At 40.7% G+C, this 14,740-nt stretch overlaps 2 protein-coding genes across 4 annotated transcripts in view; both read left to right on the plus strand.

Moving 5' to 3' along the window:
* The first annotated feature begins 250 nt into the window (after nt 1-250).
* METTL16 (methyltransferase like 16) lies at nt 251-10,725 on the plus strand. Its single transcript, XM_032678932.1, has 9 exons — nt 251-468; nt 599-798; nt 3,015-3,155; nt 4,181-4,296; nt 5,065-5,207; nt 6,835-6,904; nt 8,298-8,387; nt 9,284-9,457; nt 9,551-10,725. Exons 1-9 carry the CDS (start codon nt 341-343, stop codon nt 10,166-10,168), a joined length of 1,680 nt encoding a protein of 559 aa, XP_032534823.1. The 5' UTR covers nt 251-340; the 3' UTR covers nt 10,169-10,725.
* A 1,267-nt stretch (nt 10,726-11,992) lies between these two features.
* Nucleotides 11,993-14,740, plus strand: part of POLQ (DNA polymerase theta) — a 51,147-nt gene continuing 48,399 nt past the window's right edge. For 2 of the 3 annotated variants that reach the window (XM_032678928.1, XM_032678930.1), the window contains exons 1-2: nt 11,993-12,194; nt 14,439-14,621. In XM_032678928.1, coding sequence (XP_032534819.1) covers nt 12,008-12,194; nt 14,439-14,621 — 370 coding nt within the window. In that variant the 5' untranslated portion in view covers nt 11,993-12,007. Of the gene's footprint in view, nt 12,195-12,373; nt 12,490-14,438; nt 14,622-14,740 lie in introns of those variants that run through there. The other variant, XM_032678929.1, reaches the window with a different exon arrangement.

Below are 14,740 nucleotides of genomic sequence, written 5' to 3' on the forward strand. Positions count from 1 at the left end.
GGTTGGATGGGGCTCTGAGCAACCTGGTCTAGTGGAGGGTGTCCCTGCCCATGGCGGGGGGGGTTGGCACTAGATGATCTTTAAGGTCCTTTCCAAATCCGCAACATTCCATGATTCTATGTAAACACATTGGTAGTCTCTCCGTCCCAACAGACGGGACTCCCCCCCTGCCCGGCAGGCGATGGTCTGATCGGGGCGGTGCCAGGCTGCCCCCCCCCCCCCGCCGCCTTCCGCGCCTTGGTACGGCCCGCGGGGCCGCGGTGCGCGCCGGGAGCGGGGCCGGGCGGAGAAGCATCGCAGCCGCTGCCGGCGCTCCCGTCCCGCTACAGCGCGGCCCGACATGGCCCTCAACAAGTCCATGCACGCCCGCAACCGCTACAAGGACAAGCCGCCTGACTTCGCCTACCTGGCCGGCAAGTACCCCGAGTTCCAGCAGCACGTGCAGACCACCCTCGCCGGCAGGGTGAGGTACGGCCGGGGCGGGATGGGATGGGACGGGACTGGATAGGCTGGGCTGGGCTGGGCTGGGTGCCTGCCCGTGTGTGTGTGTGTGTGTCCGCCCCCGGGCGCCCTTAAAAGCGCTGCCTGTGCCTTTCAGCCTGAATTTCAAGGACCCCGAGGCAGTGAGGGCTCTGACGTGCACCTTGCTGAAGGAGGATTTCGGGCTCACCATCGATATCCCCGTGGAAAGGCTCATTCCCACCGTCCCCTTGAGGCTGAACTACATCCACTGGGTTGAGGATCTCATCGGCCACCAGGATGCTGAGAAGCAAGTGCTGAGGCGAGGCATCGACATAGGTACTTGGCAAAACAAAATGTTTATTTCATTGTTTCCCGTCAGCGGCACTAGCGGGTATAATTTTGTTGCATACCCACAGGGAAACATGAAGTTTGAGATACAAAAAAAAAGTCTGAGTTTGGCTTTTTGGATCCTTGAATTCTCTTGAGTGTTCTGTGGTACGCAAAAATTAGGCTGCTACTAATACAGGCAAAAATGTCATTCTGCAAGAATTTAAAAAAAGAAAATATCATGTTTCTTCTCAATGTTCTAACAAATGAATTGTGTTTAATTTGTAATCTATTAATTTTGCTTTTGAATGTCTGCACAAGAGAGTTTGTGAGTTGCATAGCAATATTTTCTAGTGTTCCATTTAATAACAGTTTTTCTGCTTTTATGGGTATTTTGATAGGTGAATGATCTGTCCTTTTTAAACTTTGGTTTTAATTTATTTCAATTTATCTGTTTTCATAAACTAAATTGTAGAAAAAGCTAAATTAGAAAACAGTGCAAATGCTAGTGAAGCTGTATTTTGGTTGTAGATGATCAAAGCTTTCCTGTTTATTACAGAAAAATGTTCTTTTAAGTGGTCTAAGCATCAGCAGATGGATACTATTGTCCAGTGTAGTTTCTTCAGTTTCAGTCTGGATTATTGGGTAATAGGAGGACAATATTTAGATTAGGCAGCAGATTAATGTAAACAGTTACTCAGTAGAAATGTGAATTTATAAGATGTACACTGATGCACATAATTTGCTTTTCATTAGAAACAAAAAAAAAAGGCAAGCTCTCTAGGAACTTCTGCATACAAATAATAAAATTGGCATTTAGATTCCAAATTTTTGGTTATTCTATATGAATTATTTAAAAGGCACCAGTAGAAGTACATATGAATTTAGTTCACATCTTTTATTTTGTCAATAGAATCTTCCTTTACAGTTTCAGAGGCTTGTTTTTGAAGATTGTTTTGTGCTGAAGAAAACTCATAATAAAACTGAGAGAAGCTGGAATTTAATTTCCAACCCACGTTTTAATGCTTGACATTAAAATTAAAACTACTGACTTCCTCAAAGCTTGGGTTCAGGAATCTGGGTAACTGTGCCAGATTTTACATTTCTGTTTTCTTCACATTTGCTAGCATGACTTTTTATAATGGAATTTTTCTGTCTCCTGAAATTTACTGACTTGTATTTTTATCTGGAGTTGTGCTGGATACCAGGTTTGTATCAATCATATACTGTGTGCACAGCTGCTTTCCTCTTATAACTTAAATTTCTTAGCCAGCTTCTATGCATTTGATATTAGTTTTCAGTTTTGAAAATATTTCTATGAACTTCATCATGGTAGGTGGCTGGGTAGAAGAGACAGATCCTCTAAGTCCTCCACATACTGCAAAATCTTCAGTTTGAGTTTGCATGAGCTTTGATGTTCCAGCTCTGGGAAGGCAGTAAGTCATCCAAGAGAGATGTTACAGCAGTGCTGGAAATTACCCCATGCTTTTGCCTAGTGACAGACATTGTCATGGATGCTTCAATAAGTCAGTATAACAGATTCTTGATATATGTCTAAACTCAAGTTTTGTGGTGGTGGGATACCTTTCCCTTGTATCCATTCTCTTTAATCCTGAATTTAACAGTTATTGGTAATCTGACCACCTAGATGTGCTGTAACTATTTTGTGCTAGCATCTCTCTGTTACCAAGTTTTTGTCTGTCTGTCTATCTTTTTAGTTATCTTAATTGGTACTTGTGGTTTTTTGATAGTTTTGGGCATCCAAGAAAGTCTGATGGAACAAATTTTTTTCTGTGGTTGCTCTATGAATCAAAGTGATAGATTTGTGATAGATAATAGAAAAATGCAGAAGAGATATATATTTGTGGTAGTAAAACTAAAATTTGCTTTAGTAAAACCAGAATGTATTTGGCTTTCTGTATATAAATTAATCACTGTTGTACAGAAGGAAAATAGCTTAAAACAAAGTTAATAATTTACTAGAAATTTATTCCAGATTATTAAATTCTTAATGTTACTAAAAGTAACATAAAAGTGCATATTTGACAATGTTATTTTTCAAATTACGAAAATAAAGCTCACTAAAGATCTGAGTAGTGGATGATCAGTAATCAGCGTTTTGTGAAGTTAGTTCTTTTTGTTGTAAAAAGTACATAGTTAACAGCCACACTAGGTATAACACCAGAGACTTACTTTGCCTTTCTCATGGATTTTCACTCCTGCAGGGACAGGGGCATCTTGCATATACCCATTACTCGGAGCAACCTTAAATGGCTGGTATTTTCTTGCAACAGAAGTGGATGACATGTGCTTCAATTATGCCAAGAAGAATGTGGAACAGAATAACTTGTCTGATCTTATAAAAGGTATGATGTAATAAGGTATTTATCAGTATACAAGTGTGGTGACATATTTTTGCCGTGTTCAGTGGCGTATCAGAATCTGTGTTCCTTCCAAAAACACGCTCAACTGTTTTTACTGAAGCAGAATATTCACTGAGGCCCTTGTGTGCTTAAACCGAAAAACCAGCTCGTCTAGCATGGGATGTGTGGCTACAGAACTATTCTTCCTCACAAAAACTGAAAGTTAAACTTCACTCTGGGGTGTTTTTATCTCTGAATTTCTTGTCTGTTACTGAAGTATTTCTTAGTGTTTATGCTGTTTCTGCTGCTAAGTGACCTAGAGTGCTCCCCTTGGATAACTGCATGACACTGCCACATAGGCATATCTTGTACAGATAGAGTTCTTTTTCCTCATTTTTGAATAAGTTCCTAACAATGCCTGTGGTAGCAATAGCAGTATGCCAGAATTGTCTGGAATGACCTTGGAAAATTTTCTGTAGGAACTCAGTGTACTAAAAAGCATTTTATCATTTCTAAATAAAAACTTTGCTTCTGTTGGATTTTGGAAGCATCCTTATGAACAATATATCTTAGTTTATTGTCCATGTCAGTCTTGAAATCCAGAACTTGATTTGGAGAACACTGAGAGATTTCTGTGAACTGCTGCCATCACAGGACTTTTAGTGGTGTGGTTGGGTTTCACTGTACCGGAAAAAAGGCTGGCAAAGGACCATGCCTCATGAGAAGCTGTAGTGCCTGTAGTTGGAAGCCCTTAAAGCTCATTTGTGGTTGTATTGGAGAACTCAGTATAACTCATGCAGTCCCTACTGTTTTAAACAGACGTGTGGTTCTGCTGCTGTGTATAAACATACAAGCTGTTTGTATGCAAATCCTCAACCTGAAGTCTTTATTTGCATGCTAATATTTGTTACATGTCTTTTATAGAAAGTATTGTTTAGAAAGTACAGCTTTTATACAATGTGTAATGTATGTGGCATGCTAGATAGAATATGAAGTTCCTTACTGACCAAATTCACATTTTCTAATAGTGGTTAAGGTACCACAGAAGACACTCCTAATGGATGCACTGAAGGAAGAATCTGAGATAATTTATGATTTCTGCATGTGCAACCCCCCCTTTTTTGCCAACCAGCTGGAAGCAAAGGTAAGCTCACAAACTGAATGTTGCCTGTACTTCAGTATTCTATCAGTGGGAAGGTAGCAACAATTTTTAACCTCTTTACTTGGAGAAGCTGGATTGGAAAATCCCAGATCATTGTGAAATAGCATTTAAGTCTTCTCCCTCCTCACCCTGTGGCCCCTAAGGGAATTTTGAAAACTTAACTGTTACCTTTCCGAAAGTGGAGGATGAGCTGTAGAATTGCACAAGTTCTTACTGTCTTAGAGAATTAGTTTGGAAACTAGACACCTAGTAAATCTGTAATCAAGTGCCTGCTGCGTAACAGTGGTGCAGAGGAATTACTTTCTGGCATTATGCTTATCTGTATTTTTTGTTTCCTTAGTGATGTAGACAGTATCATACAGCTCAGAGCAGGTCTTGCAATACCCACTGAATGCAGTCAGAATATAGGCCAGTAGAATAAAGATTTAAGATTTAATAAAACACTGTAGTTTGTAATTGTGTAGATGCACGTAGTCAGCATGTCTTACACGTATTGGAACCACATACTTCATATTAGCAGGATCCTGATGTGTGGCAAATAGCTCACCTAGGTTTGAGATTGTAGCAATTTCACTGTTATGCTTATCTGGAATATATCTTTGTCTATTATCTGTGGTGCTGATGGGGGGAGGATAACTAGAGGTGGTGATGCTTGGTACCAACTAAAGACTGAGGCAGGAAGTAGTGAACAAAACAAGACAAACATTTCATTAAATGTTCATGTCAAATGTTCCTTTTTATTTTATCCAGGGAGTAAATTCTCGAAATCCACGGCGTCCCCCTCCCAGTTCTGTAAATACAGGAGGTATCACAGAAATCATGGCTGAGGGAGGAGAGCTAGAATTTGTCAAAAGAATTATTCATGATAGTCTTCAGCTTAAAAAGCGGTTACGGTAAGTGCTTTTGGTTCCAGTTAAAAAAGCCCCAAACCAAACACCTTTTACCTTCATATTTGGCAGAAATCTTGTGAAAATGATATTTTAAGTAAGGTATGTAGCTGTAGTCCAGTGGTATCTGTTTGGTTTGTTTAATGATATATGCACATCAGTAATCGTTCCTGAGCATCAAACAATTAGAACTTATTGCTGGAGGTATTTAAAAGCAAGAGAAAAAAAAACCCTGTATGAGTGACACTTGTTGGGTAGAGCCCTTCCCAAATCTTCGTTTGCGAAGCCTGGCCATGATGTACTTGCAGCTAAAATAGCAGACACTTGCTAAAGACAATCAAGGCTCATTCTGGGATGGAGGAGAGTTTATGACATTGTCTAATTATCTGTTCATTACTTAAAAGTTTCTATCTTTTCCTTGCTGAATTTTGGCAGCTAGCAGCTTTGCCTACTAAAGGGCACTGTTGTACTGTCTTGGGTGAATACAGTGAGGACTTCTTTAGGAGAACATAAGGAGATAGCACATCAGTTCGATTTTCTGAATATCAGTTTTTCACTCCCCCTGTGTTGTACTATAGCTGTTCTGGAAAATTCCTTTTTTTAATTATTTTTTAAATATCCTTCTAAAATACAGCTGCCAGAATTTTATGTGTGTGTTACTATAGGTACATCAGTGCCCTAAGAAAGGAAATACAGTCTGCCTTTTCTATGTTCAAGAAATGTTTTACTTTTGTCTTGTTTAGACCCTTCTAGGCAGAGCATTGCATAGAACCTCATCTAATTGTCATCCTGATAATCCTTTTTTTTTTAATGTACAGAATATTTAATTTGTATATGTGAACAATTTAAAGTGCTTGCCCTCAGTTTAGGTGCATACTTTTGAAAAAACTGTCCCTTGATAATGGGAATTCTGATTTTCTTCTTTCAATACATTACATATATGTATTTATGAGTAAGCTTTTTGGATCCAGTAATCAAAAAATATGGAAGAGGGGGTTGTAGAGCTTGAATAATAATTTAGATGAAGAACAGAGCTGTAATATTTGGAGATGCTGAAGATGTGGAGCTGTGTGGAAGGGTAAGCTTCACCAGAAGTGGGAAAATGAATTTCTTTCCTTTTTTTCCCCTGGTTTTTTCCTCATGAAATATGGGTTAGTTTATGGAAACCTGGATAAGGAAGTTAATGGTGGGCAGGAGGAGTGGTCAGTATGTCTGCTTCTGAGGTACAAATGCTTGTCAATAGTCGATTATTCCTTTTTATTCTGATTCATTCTCCAAAGACAGTGGAGAAATTGGAACAAATTCTTGTAAGGTGTAACATCTTTCACATAAACAGGGTCACTTTTTGAAACAAAATTCTTGGTTGTTTAGGTATTGTTTCAGTAATAGTCTTAAAAGGTCTAAAAGGTCAAAAAGCTTTCCCTGTCCAATCTGTCTTTGGGTCTTCTGGTCTTAAGTTTGTTGTGCCATGTCCTAGTCACTCCGTTTAAGTGTGATTTTTTTTGTTGTTGTTGTTTTGGTTTTAAATCTCCTATTGTTCTGGCAGCTTTCTGCTCCAAGTAGTTCTTACTAGTAGTTGCCATTTTCAGTTGATCTTTATTTGTAAAACACTTGCTTAATGTGTTCTCTGCAGATGGTACAGTTGCATGCTGGGGAAGAAATGCAGTTTAGCACCACTGAAAGAAGAACTTCGAATCCAGGGGGTGAGTTTGTACAGAGTCCATAGATACCCTGTGTATGTTCTATACAATATATACCACGTTTCAGTGCACTTGGGTAATTATTGTAGAATTATTTTACTGAGTTTTTATTACAAGAAGGAACTGCAATGCCTTGTTAGGGAAACAGTTAAGATTTAGTTATTGTAGATTCAAAGCTGACAGATAGGTAGCAAATTCTATCTCCAGGTTTTTGTCTTTATTGTGTGTTGAAACATGTCTTCATCCATTCTAGAACTTGCAGGGTTCCTGCTTCAAAATAGCCTCATAGGGTTGTTGTAAAAAAAAATAAATCTAACTTTCTTTCCTCTTAGCTTACATGAAATCTAGCAATTTTGTTGATAGAAGAAATTGGAAAATGATTTAAGTGACAGCATTGTTTTGTTTGTGTACAATTCTGGCACCAAGTAAAATTGAACCTTGTGCTGCTATTCTCATTTTGATGGCTTTCTGGAGGAAGCATAGCGTAGCATTTCCATACACAGAAAGTGATCGTGAGATCTGTCCTTATATATGGGGGAAGGAAAGAGAATACATGATAAAATCAATTCCCAGAAAGATGAATTACAGGCCCTAGGGAATCTGTAAATTCCATGCTAAAAGCAGATGCTGAGCTAGGCACAAAATTTCAAGCATCTGATTTTCATCTCTGTCCTTGAACTGTTGCACCTCAGTCTTAGTAAAGTTAGAGAAATCATTGCAAACCTTGTTTCCTTTTGTATTTTTCTTTTTGTTCAGGCTTGTAATCTTTTTTGCATCAGGGCTGAGAATACGTTTGTTTTAACCAAGGACAGGTTGTGTTGTGGTTCATGTTAGGATGCAGCAGAAATGTTCCAGAAAGTCTGCTCATTGTTCAAACTGTCCTAACATTTGCTGTATTTACTGGAAATTTTGATAGAAAGACAGGAAAAGTTCTAGTGTAGAGACAGTTTTTCCTCTCTCTTTTTTCAAAAGTAGCAGATTTTTTTTCCTTTTTTTCTCCTTCTATGCAGGCCTGGGGCTTTGCTCTGGAGCTGCTTATCAGAGTGAAGTGGGATGGTTGATTTTTATCCTTGCTAGTATTTAACACATTCTCCATACCATACATAAATGCCTTACAGCATCCATGCATGGAAAGACTAGACAACAGTAACATCTGAGTTTTAGATTTGAAGTCAGTGTAAATGTAGATTTGATTTTTTTGGAGCAGATAAAGAGTAGTGGGCAGTGGTATCAGCCTTGGCACTAACCAACTTCAGGTGGCCCTGATGTCTCTGAGCTGTGTCAGAAAGAATCTCCATTTCTGTCACGAGAAAATCTGCTTTGTTTAAAAATGTGTGCAGTAGAGCAATGTTGTTTGTGAATCTGAAATGAAGTTTTGTGTTACTTCTTTGCATAGGTTCCTAAAGTCACTCATACTGAATTCTGTCAAGGACGCACCATGAGATGGGCACTGGCGTGGAGTTTCTATGACGATGTACAAGTACCTGTAAGTAGCTTAATCTGATTTGCTTGGTGATTGTCTGTGCCTCTTGCTTAGGAGGGGGCTAATGAGCTATAACTACTGTGATACAAACTGGTCTTCTTTGGATTGGAACATTGGATGTGCTGGGCTGTATGGACAGTGGAATTTCTTAGCTGGCTGGTGGTCTGTTAGCAGTTAGTGATTCATGAGTGACCCATGTTCAGGGTGGGGAAAAGGAAGCCAGTATAGGAACTTTCTATGGGTTTCAGTGAAAGTAAGGATAATTTGTAATATGAGTGCAGTTTAGTAGTAATAAAAATGTGCTAAGTTTGGGGCTGGATTTGAATTTAAGCTTCCTTTTGAGAACTCAGTTTTAATTTAACATGTAGATTCTGTTACCAAATAGTTACAATCATGTCTAACTCAGACTTGACTACCTGAATGTATGTGGAGCTCATTCACCTTAAATGTGAGCCAGTTCCTTTTTTGGATCTGGATGTTCATATACTTGAAGATAGGTATAGACAATAACCAACCTTATAGAGGACACAAGAAGAGCCTCAGTGACCTTGGATCAAAGTGTGGATATTAGAAGTTGACCTCTGTTCCCAAGTGCAGCTGCATTTTCTCAGCTCACAGAGTGCTAATAGTCTGAAGGAACCAATGAAGCTTTTTGCCCAACATCTGAAGATAAACTCCCTCTGTCCATTAGGCTAGTGTAAAGTGCATGATACTGTTAGCTGGTTTTAGTCTAAAACTCTTTAGGGTGAAATAAAACAGGCTGTGTGAATGACTGTTTAGTGGCTTACATTATGGCTCTTAATCGTCATGTCTTATAGAATCATAGTCTTCTGAGTACAAAAGTCACCCCACTAATACTGCATAGACTTGTAATTTGTTTTCTTTCTTTCTACTTCTAGTCACCTCCTTCTAAAAGAAGAAAATTAGAAAAACCACGAAAACCAATTACATTTATGGTCTTGGCTTCTACAGTCAAAGAGTTATCCATCAAAGCTGCAGCTATGGGCTGGGATGCTGTAGAAGCTATTGCTGTGGTTAGAGCCTGGGTAGAGAAGATTCTCACTGATCTGAAGGTACAGTATGAAATACTAGATGTTAAAACAACATTCTAATTGAAAGCATAACTGTGAGAGGATTGAATGAAATTCTGCTGTTTTCTGCAACAGGTTCAGCATAAACGTGTTCCCTGTGGAAAAGATGAAGTTAGCCTGTTTGTGACTGCCATTGAAAACTCCTGGATTCATTTAAGGAGAAAGAAACGAGAGAGAATAAGGCAGTTACGAGAGCTTCCTCGAGCTTCTGAAGATATTCTGCAAGCAATGGAAGAGGAAAAGAACAGCCAGAAGAGTGTGAGCAACAATTCGAACTGTGAAAACCCCAAAACTGAAGACTCTGAAACGGGGTTTATGGCACCTAATGAGGATGTCCAGTTGACCACAGGTGATGAGCTACCAGAGGAATCTGCTGCCAAAGAAGAACACAGTGATCCTGTGAAGGAAGAGGAGATGGAAGCACAGCAGGGAGAAACATCTCTTGGCAAAGGTTCTGGTGATGCAAAGGAGGAAACCTGCCCTTCAGAGGAAGCTAGCAATGTGACAGTTGAAAAAGAACAAAGCCCCAAAGAAACTAATAAATGTTTTCTCTTTAAGTGTTTAATGAATGTGAAGAAAGAAGGAAATGATGTGTTAGTAGAAATGCACTGGGTTGAAGGACAGAACAGAGACTTGATGAACCAGCTGTGCACTTACTTACGGAACCAAATTCTTCGACTGGTTGCTAGTTAGCCCATTTTCCTGCTTTGGTAAAGTAGGTCTGTCCTCAAATTTTGTAAACTATTTTTAATTAATTAAAAATTTCTGTTAGCAAAACCTGTCTTTTCCCCCTTAAAAAAAAAAGAGTAGAATTAAGATAGATGTGCCCTTTAATGTTTTAAATAGCTTTTTCAAAGCTGCAAGGAGGACACGAAGTGTATTTCAGGGGACCTGAAGTCATGAGGAAGTAATAGATTTTGTGCTGCAGTTGTAAAACTACATGTTAAAGTGAAACATGTCTATGCTGTGAGCATTTCGAGTATCAACAGTGCTTATTCTGGTCTTTTTTCTGGCGCAATAGGTTTATATATTGTTTCTAAGTAGAATACTGAGATATTTTCTTCAATATTTTTTTAAATACTAATACAGGAAATGGTTAGTCTGCTGTGGGAATTGTTTTCTGCAGTGAGGAGTCTTCAGCAAAGGGTTTCAGTGTGCCTCTTCTGTTTAATATGTTTAACTTTTGGTCTTCGGAGTTGCAGAATGGATACATTCTCCAAGTGTCAGTTCATTAAAATAATTGAAGTGCATGTTGTACTTGTCTGGTGCTTGGGCTTTGAAACACAGAAGGGCCTACTGTTAGTGTCTGGTTTTGTAAACATTAACAACAAAAGAAGCTTTTTGAGCTGCTTGATTTTAAAGAGGATTTAAATATGTTTACTCTACCATTAGACCATTCCTTACACTTACTCAGATATAATTGCCTGAAATGACAGCACTGTTCTTAAAGGATTTTGCTTCCATTTAACCTCGAGAGATTGCTTTAATGACAAGACTGAGAATACATGCTCATCTTCGAGTGCCAGAAGTTCTTTCTGCAAGACAAAGATGGGTACAGAATCTTTAGGTTTTTGCAAAGGAAGATAACTGGAATGACGGCTGTTGCTTCCACACCTGAATCCCCAGTCCTTTTTAGTATTGGCTGTTTTCCCAGTGTTTCTGGGCCAATGACCTGTTCCTATGAGAAGAGGGACATGGGTCTTTGATGCCTCAGAGAGGGTGTGTGTATGTGTTTGAGATGATGAGCACTGGTGCCGCTTCCCATAAAGGCAGATTTCCAAGCTGTGATCCATTTCTCTGTAGAGATATGCAGAACATGGAGAGAAGGTTTTTCTGAGAGAATGGAGCATGTGTGCACGTGTTACCCAAAGTGAAACACAGCAGCGGTGGACAGCAGGAAATAACTACGTATGTTCATGCTCCTGGAACCACTTTGAATATTCACCCTTAGTTCTTGATATTTCTGGAAAGATTAGTATGTTTCCTTAAGTTGAAATCAAAAGCAACTTAGAAAAGCCCTATTTTTTGATATGCTTTTTAGCACTTTTTTGGGTGATGGACAAAGACATGCATTTTTTGGATATTGCAGAATTTTTACTGAACTGCTTCTGATGCTCACCACTGAGGAGAGATAAAACCAGTCCTGCTCTTCTAGAATCTGAAGCTGTTATTTTGGCTGAGCTATTCAAACCACCAAGCGAGGGTGTTTGTCCTTTGTGCCGTTCTCTGTTTAACATTTCAGCCTTCTTCCCGCAAGGATGAAGCAGCTCTACCAGGTAGGCCCGTGTGCTCGTGGCGTGCTTGTGTTGCTGAAGCAAACGCCGTCACCTTCCTTAATTAACCTCGGCTTTTCACCTGCACAGCACGAATACCGCGCGCTCCCGAGCGCTGCTTAAGCAAAGGCTTATTTTGGCAAAGACAACCAGGGCTTCGTGGTGACGACACGTCGGAGGAGCACCCTCCCCACCTCGTACCCTTTCCCCGCTGCCGCTCGGGCCGCCCTCCCGCCGGCCGGGGCGGGGCTGGGTTTGAATGTCGCGGCGGGAAGATGGCGGCGGGACCGCCCCGGGCGCTGCTTCCGCCGCGGCCGCGGGGCTTCGTGGCGGCCGCTCCCGCAGGCGGGGGGAGGCCGAGCCGCCCTGCTCCGCCGCTCCCCGGCCGGCCGTGCTGAGCCCCCCGCCCGGACTCGACCTCTCCCTGCGCTGCAGCGGCTCGGCAGGTACCGGCGCAGGAGAGCGCAGCTCTTCTCTCCCCTTCTTCTTCCTTCCTTCCTTCCTTTCTTCCTTTCCCCGCCTTTCCCTCGGTCGTGCAGCGCGGCAGGTCGGGACGTGCTGGGCGAGGGGGAGCGGGGTTGCTCCGTGGGACGCGGCGGCGCTGCTGGAAGGGGCCGGGCGCTCTCCGAGCCTCTCCCGGCCTTTGCCCCGGGAAAGACACGTTACCCTGGGGCAGAAGGCCCGACGCTTCGCCCCTGCCTTTCTCCTTCGATGGCAGTGGCTGCAGCTTGTGTTAGCAAGGTGGGGGGCGTAAAAACGTGAATCGAAGGATTTTCCTGCACTAATCACTGTGTAGTTAAGGAAATGTGTGTTCTGGGCACACTTCTGAGGTCGGCCCCGTTTCATTATACGTCGTTTAACGGTGGACCTTATTCTTTTCTTGGCCTCTAGGTGCTGCCATAATACAATAAACGGTGTAGTCTGTACTCTGGTGTACCAGGCAAGGCTTATCTGTGTTGTTAAATTGATTCAAGAATGCATATACAATGCACAAGAAGCATATACAATATACTTCTATACGCAATCTACAAGATGTTGTATAAATGTCTTGTATTATACAAACATCTTGTGGTAAGGTGTCATATCAAGTGGTCCTGCTGCCAGCCAGAGCTACTTAAAGTGAAGCTTCTAGATGCTATATGTACATTTTACCAGCTTATTGTGCTCTTGAATCACGAGAGACATCAAGATGTATGCAGCATCAAGTTATATATCACATCTAAAATGAAGATGTTTACGTAGCATCTTGCAATTTCATCTCTTTTGCGATTTTTCTGTAACTTATTAAAGCATTTACATCTCTTGGTCTCTTCTCAAGTCATACCACACCTCCCTGGTGTGGTTATACAGTTTTGTCAATTTTTGCAAATGGAGCTGAGCAGGACAACCTACACATTTCCACAGGGCAACTCCTTGAAGACATCTGGTGTCCATCCAGGGTCAGCCCACCACAGTCACAGTTTAGGATAGACAATTAGGATAGACAGTGGTCTGCTCTGAATTCCCCTTGGGAAGCCTGTTCTGCTTTGTGGTGTTCCGCTGTTCTCTCCCAGTGGTGCTTAACTTCTTGTTTAGTATTTTATGGTATTTGGATTACACAAAGTGAAACAAAGCTTTCAGAGCTAAGCTATGTCAATTTTTTTTTATATATTTGTGTGGAAGAGAATGAACACACTCCAGTGACAGCTAGGCTGGGATTAACCTCAAGGTGGCAGTTGAAATTCTTAGTGTGTTGAGAGTAAAAATGCTACCTGCTTATTCTGGCTGGTATTGCTGATCCAGCCTGCCCTTATGCTGTCAACAATGGTGGGAAGTTTTCTTTTAGAATGTTTTGAATGCACCAGTAGAAGAATGGGTACAGTAGAGTCAGTACACACAAGTACTTGTTTTTCATCTCGATTTGACAAGGTCTTTCACAAAATGCTGTTATAGGAACTTATATATAGGGGAGACTACTGTGGATCAGAAACCTGTTTTCTGTATCAGATGAGGAAAGGGACAAAAAGCTTGAGTTTTTGCAATGATTGGAAAAAAGGAGGAGAAGGAGAGGAAGGAGGCAATATCTGTAGCCAGCATAAAATTGTCTAAGGTTACAAAGACAAAAAATAATCAGCAAGCAACTTAATTAAGCTAGAGGAACTGGCAGTGTTGTGAAGATACTAATCAGTGTTGATAAACTGAAATATGACACACTGTGGGAGAGTAACTTGAGTTGCTTGTTTGATTTATGTGGTGTATTTCATTTATCTGTAAAGCAAGGAAAAAGACAGGGTGGTTCTGTAATCTGAGGATTACTGAAGCCTCAGTAGCAGTGATTTAAAAGGGAAATGGTATGGATAGGGATAAGATGGCAAATACATTGTAATGCTGTTATATTAATCAGTGCTGAAGCTCTATTTGAGTATGTATTTGGTAATGGCTGCTCTGTCTCAAAAACAGATATGGGAGCAAGAGTTTGGTGAAGAAATTAATTAAATGTGGATAATCTTATAGGAGGAAAAGTTGAAAAAAAGAGATAAGAGTAATGGTAAAACATCCATAGGAAATATTGAAAAATAGACGTCACATAGTTTATTGCCTTTTCTTGTAATATAGGATTTTGTAGAGAAGTTTGACATTTAGGTGTATAACCTACATGACCTCAGATTCAAGGATGATACTTGACTTTTAAAATTTTTCTCCTCCCAAAGGTCAATATCAGCGGGTAAATGTTCCTGAAGACCAAGCAGACAAGTTGCTCCTTGCAAGCTGGGGTCTTCCCAAAGCAGTTCTGGAAAAATACCACAGTCTGGGAGTAGTACAGATGTTTGAATGGCAAGCAGAATGCCTAATGCTTGGACAAGTTCTGGAAGGGAGGAACCTAGTTTACTCAGGTATGCAAACATCTGACAAAACTAGTCCCTTCTAACTTCTCCACTGCCATTTACAAGAACGTGTTGGTGCTGAAGGATTCTGATCGGGCAGATAGAAAAGTCAGGATCCTCTTTTTTTC

Source organism: Chiroxiphia lanceolata, chromosome 2, assembly GCF_009829145.1.
Source record: "Chiroxiphia lanceolata isolate bChiLan1 chromosome 2, bChiLan1.pri, whole genome shotgun sequence".
Taxonomy (NCBI): Eukaryota; Metazoa; Chordata; class Aves; order Passeriformes; family Pipridae; genus Chiroxiphia; species Chiroxiphia lanceolata.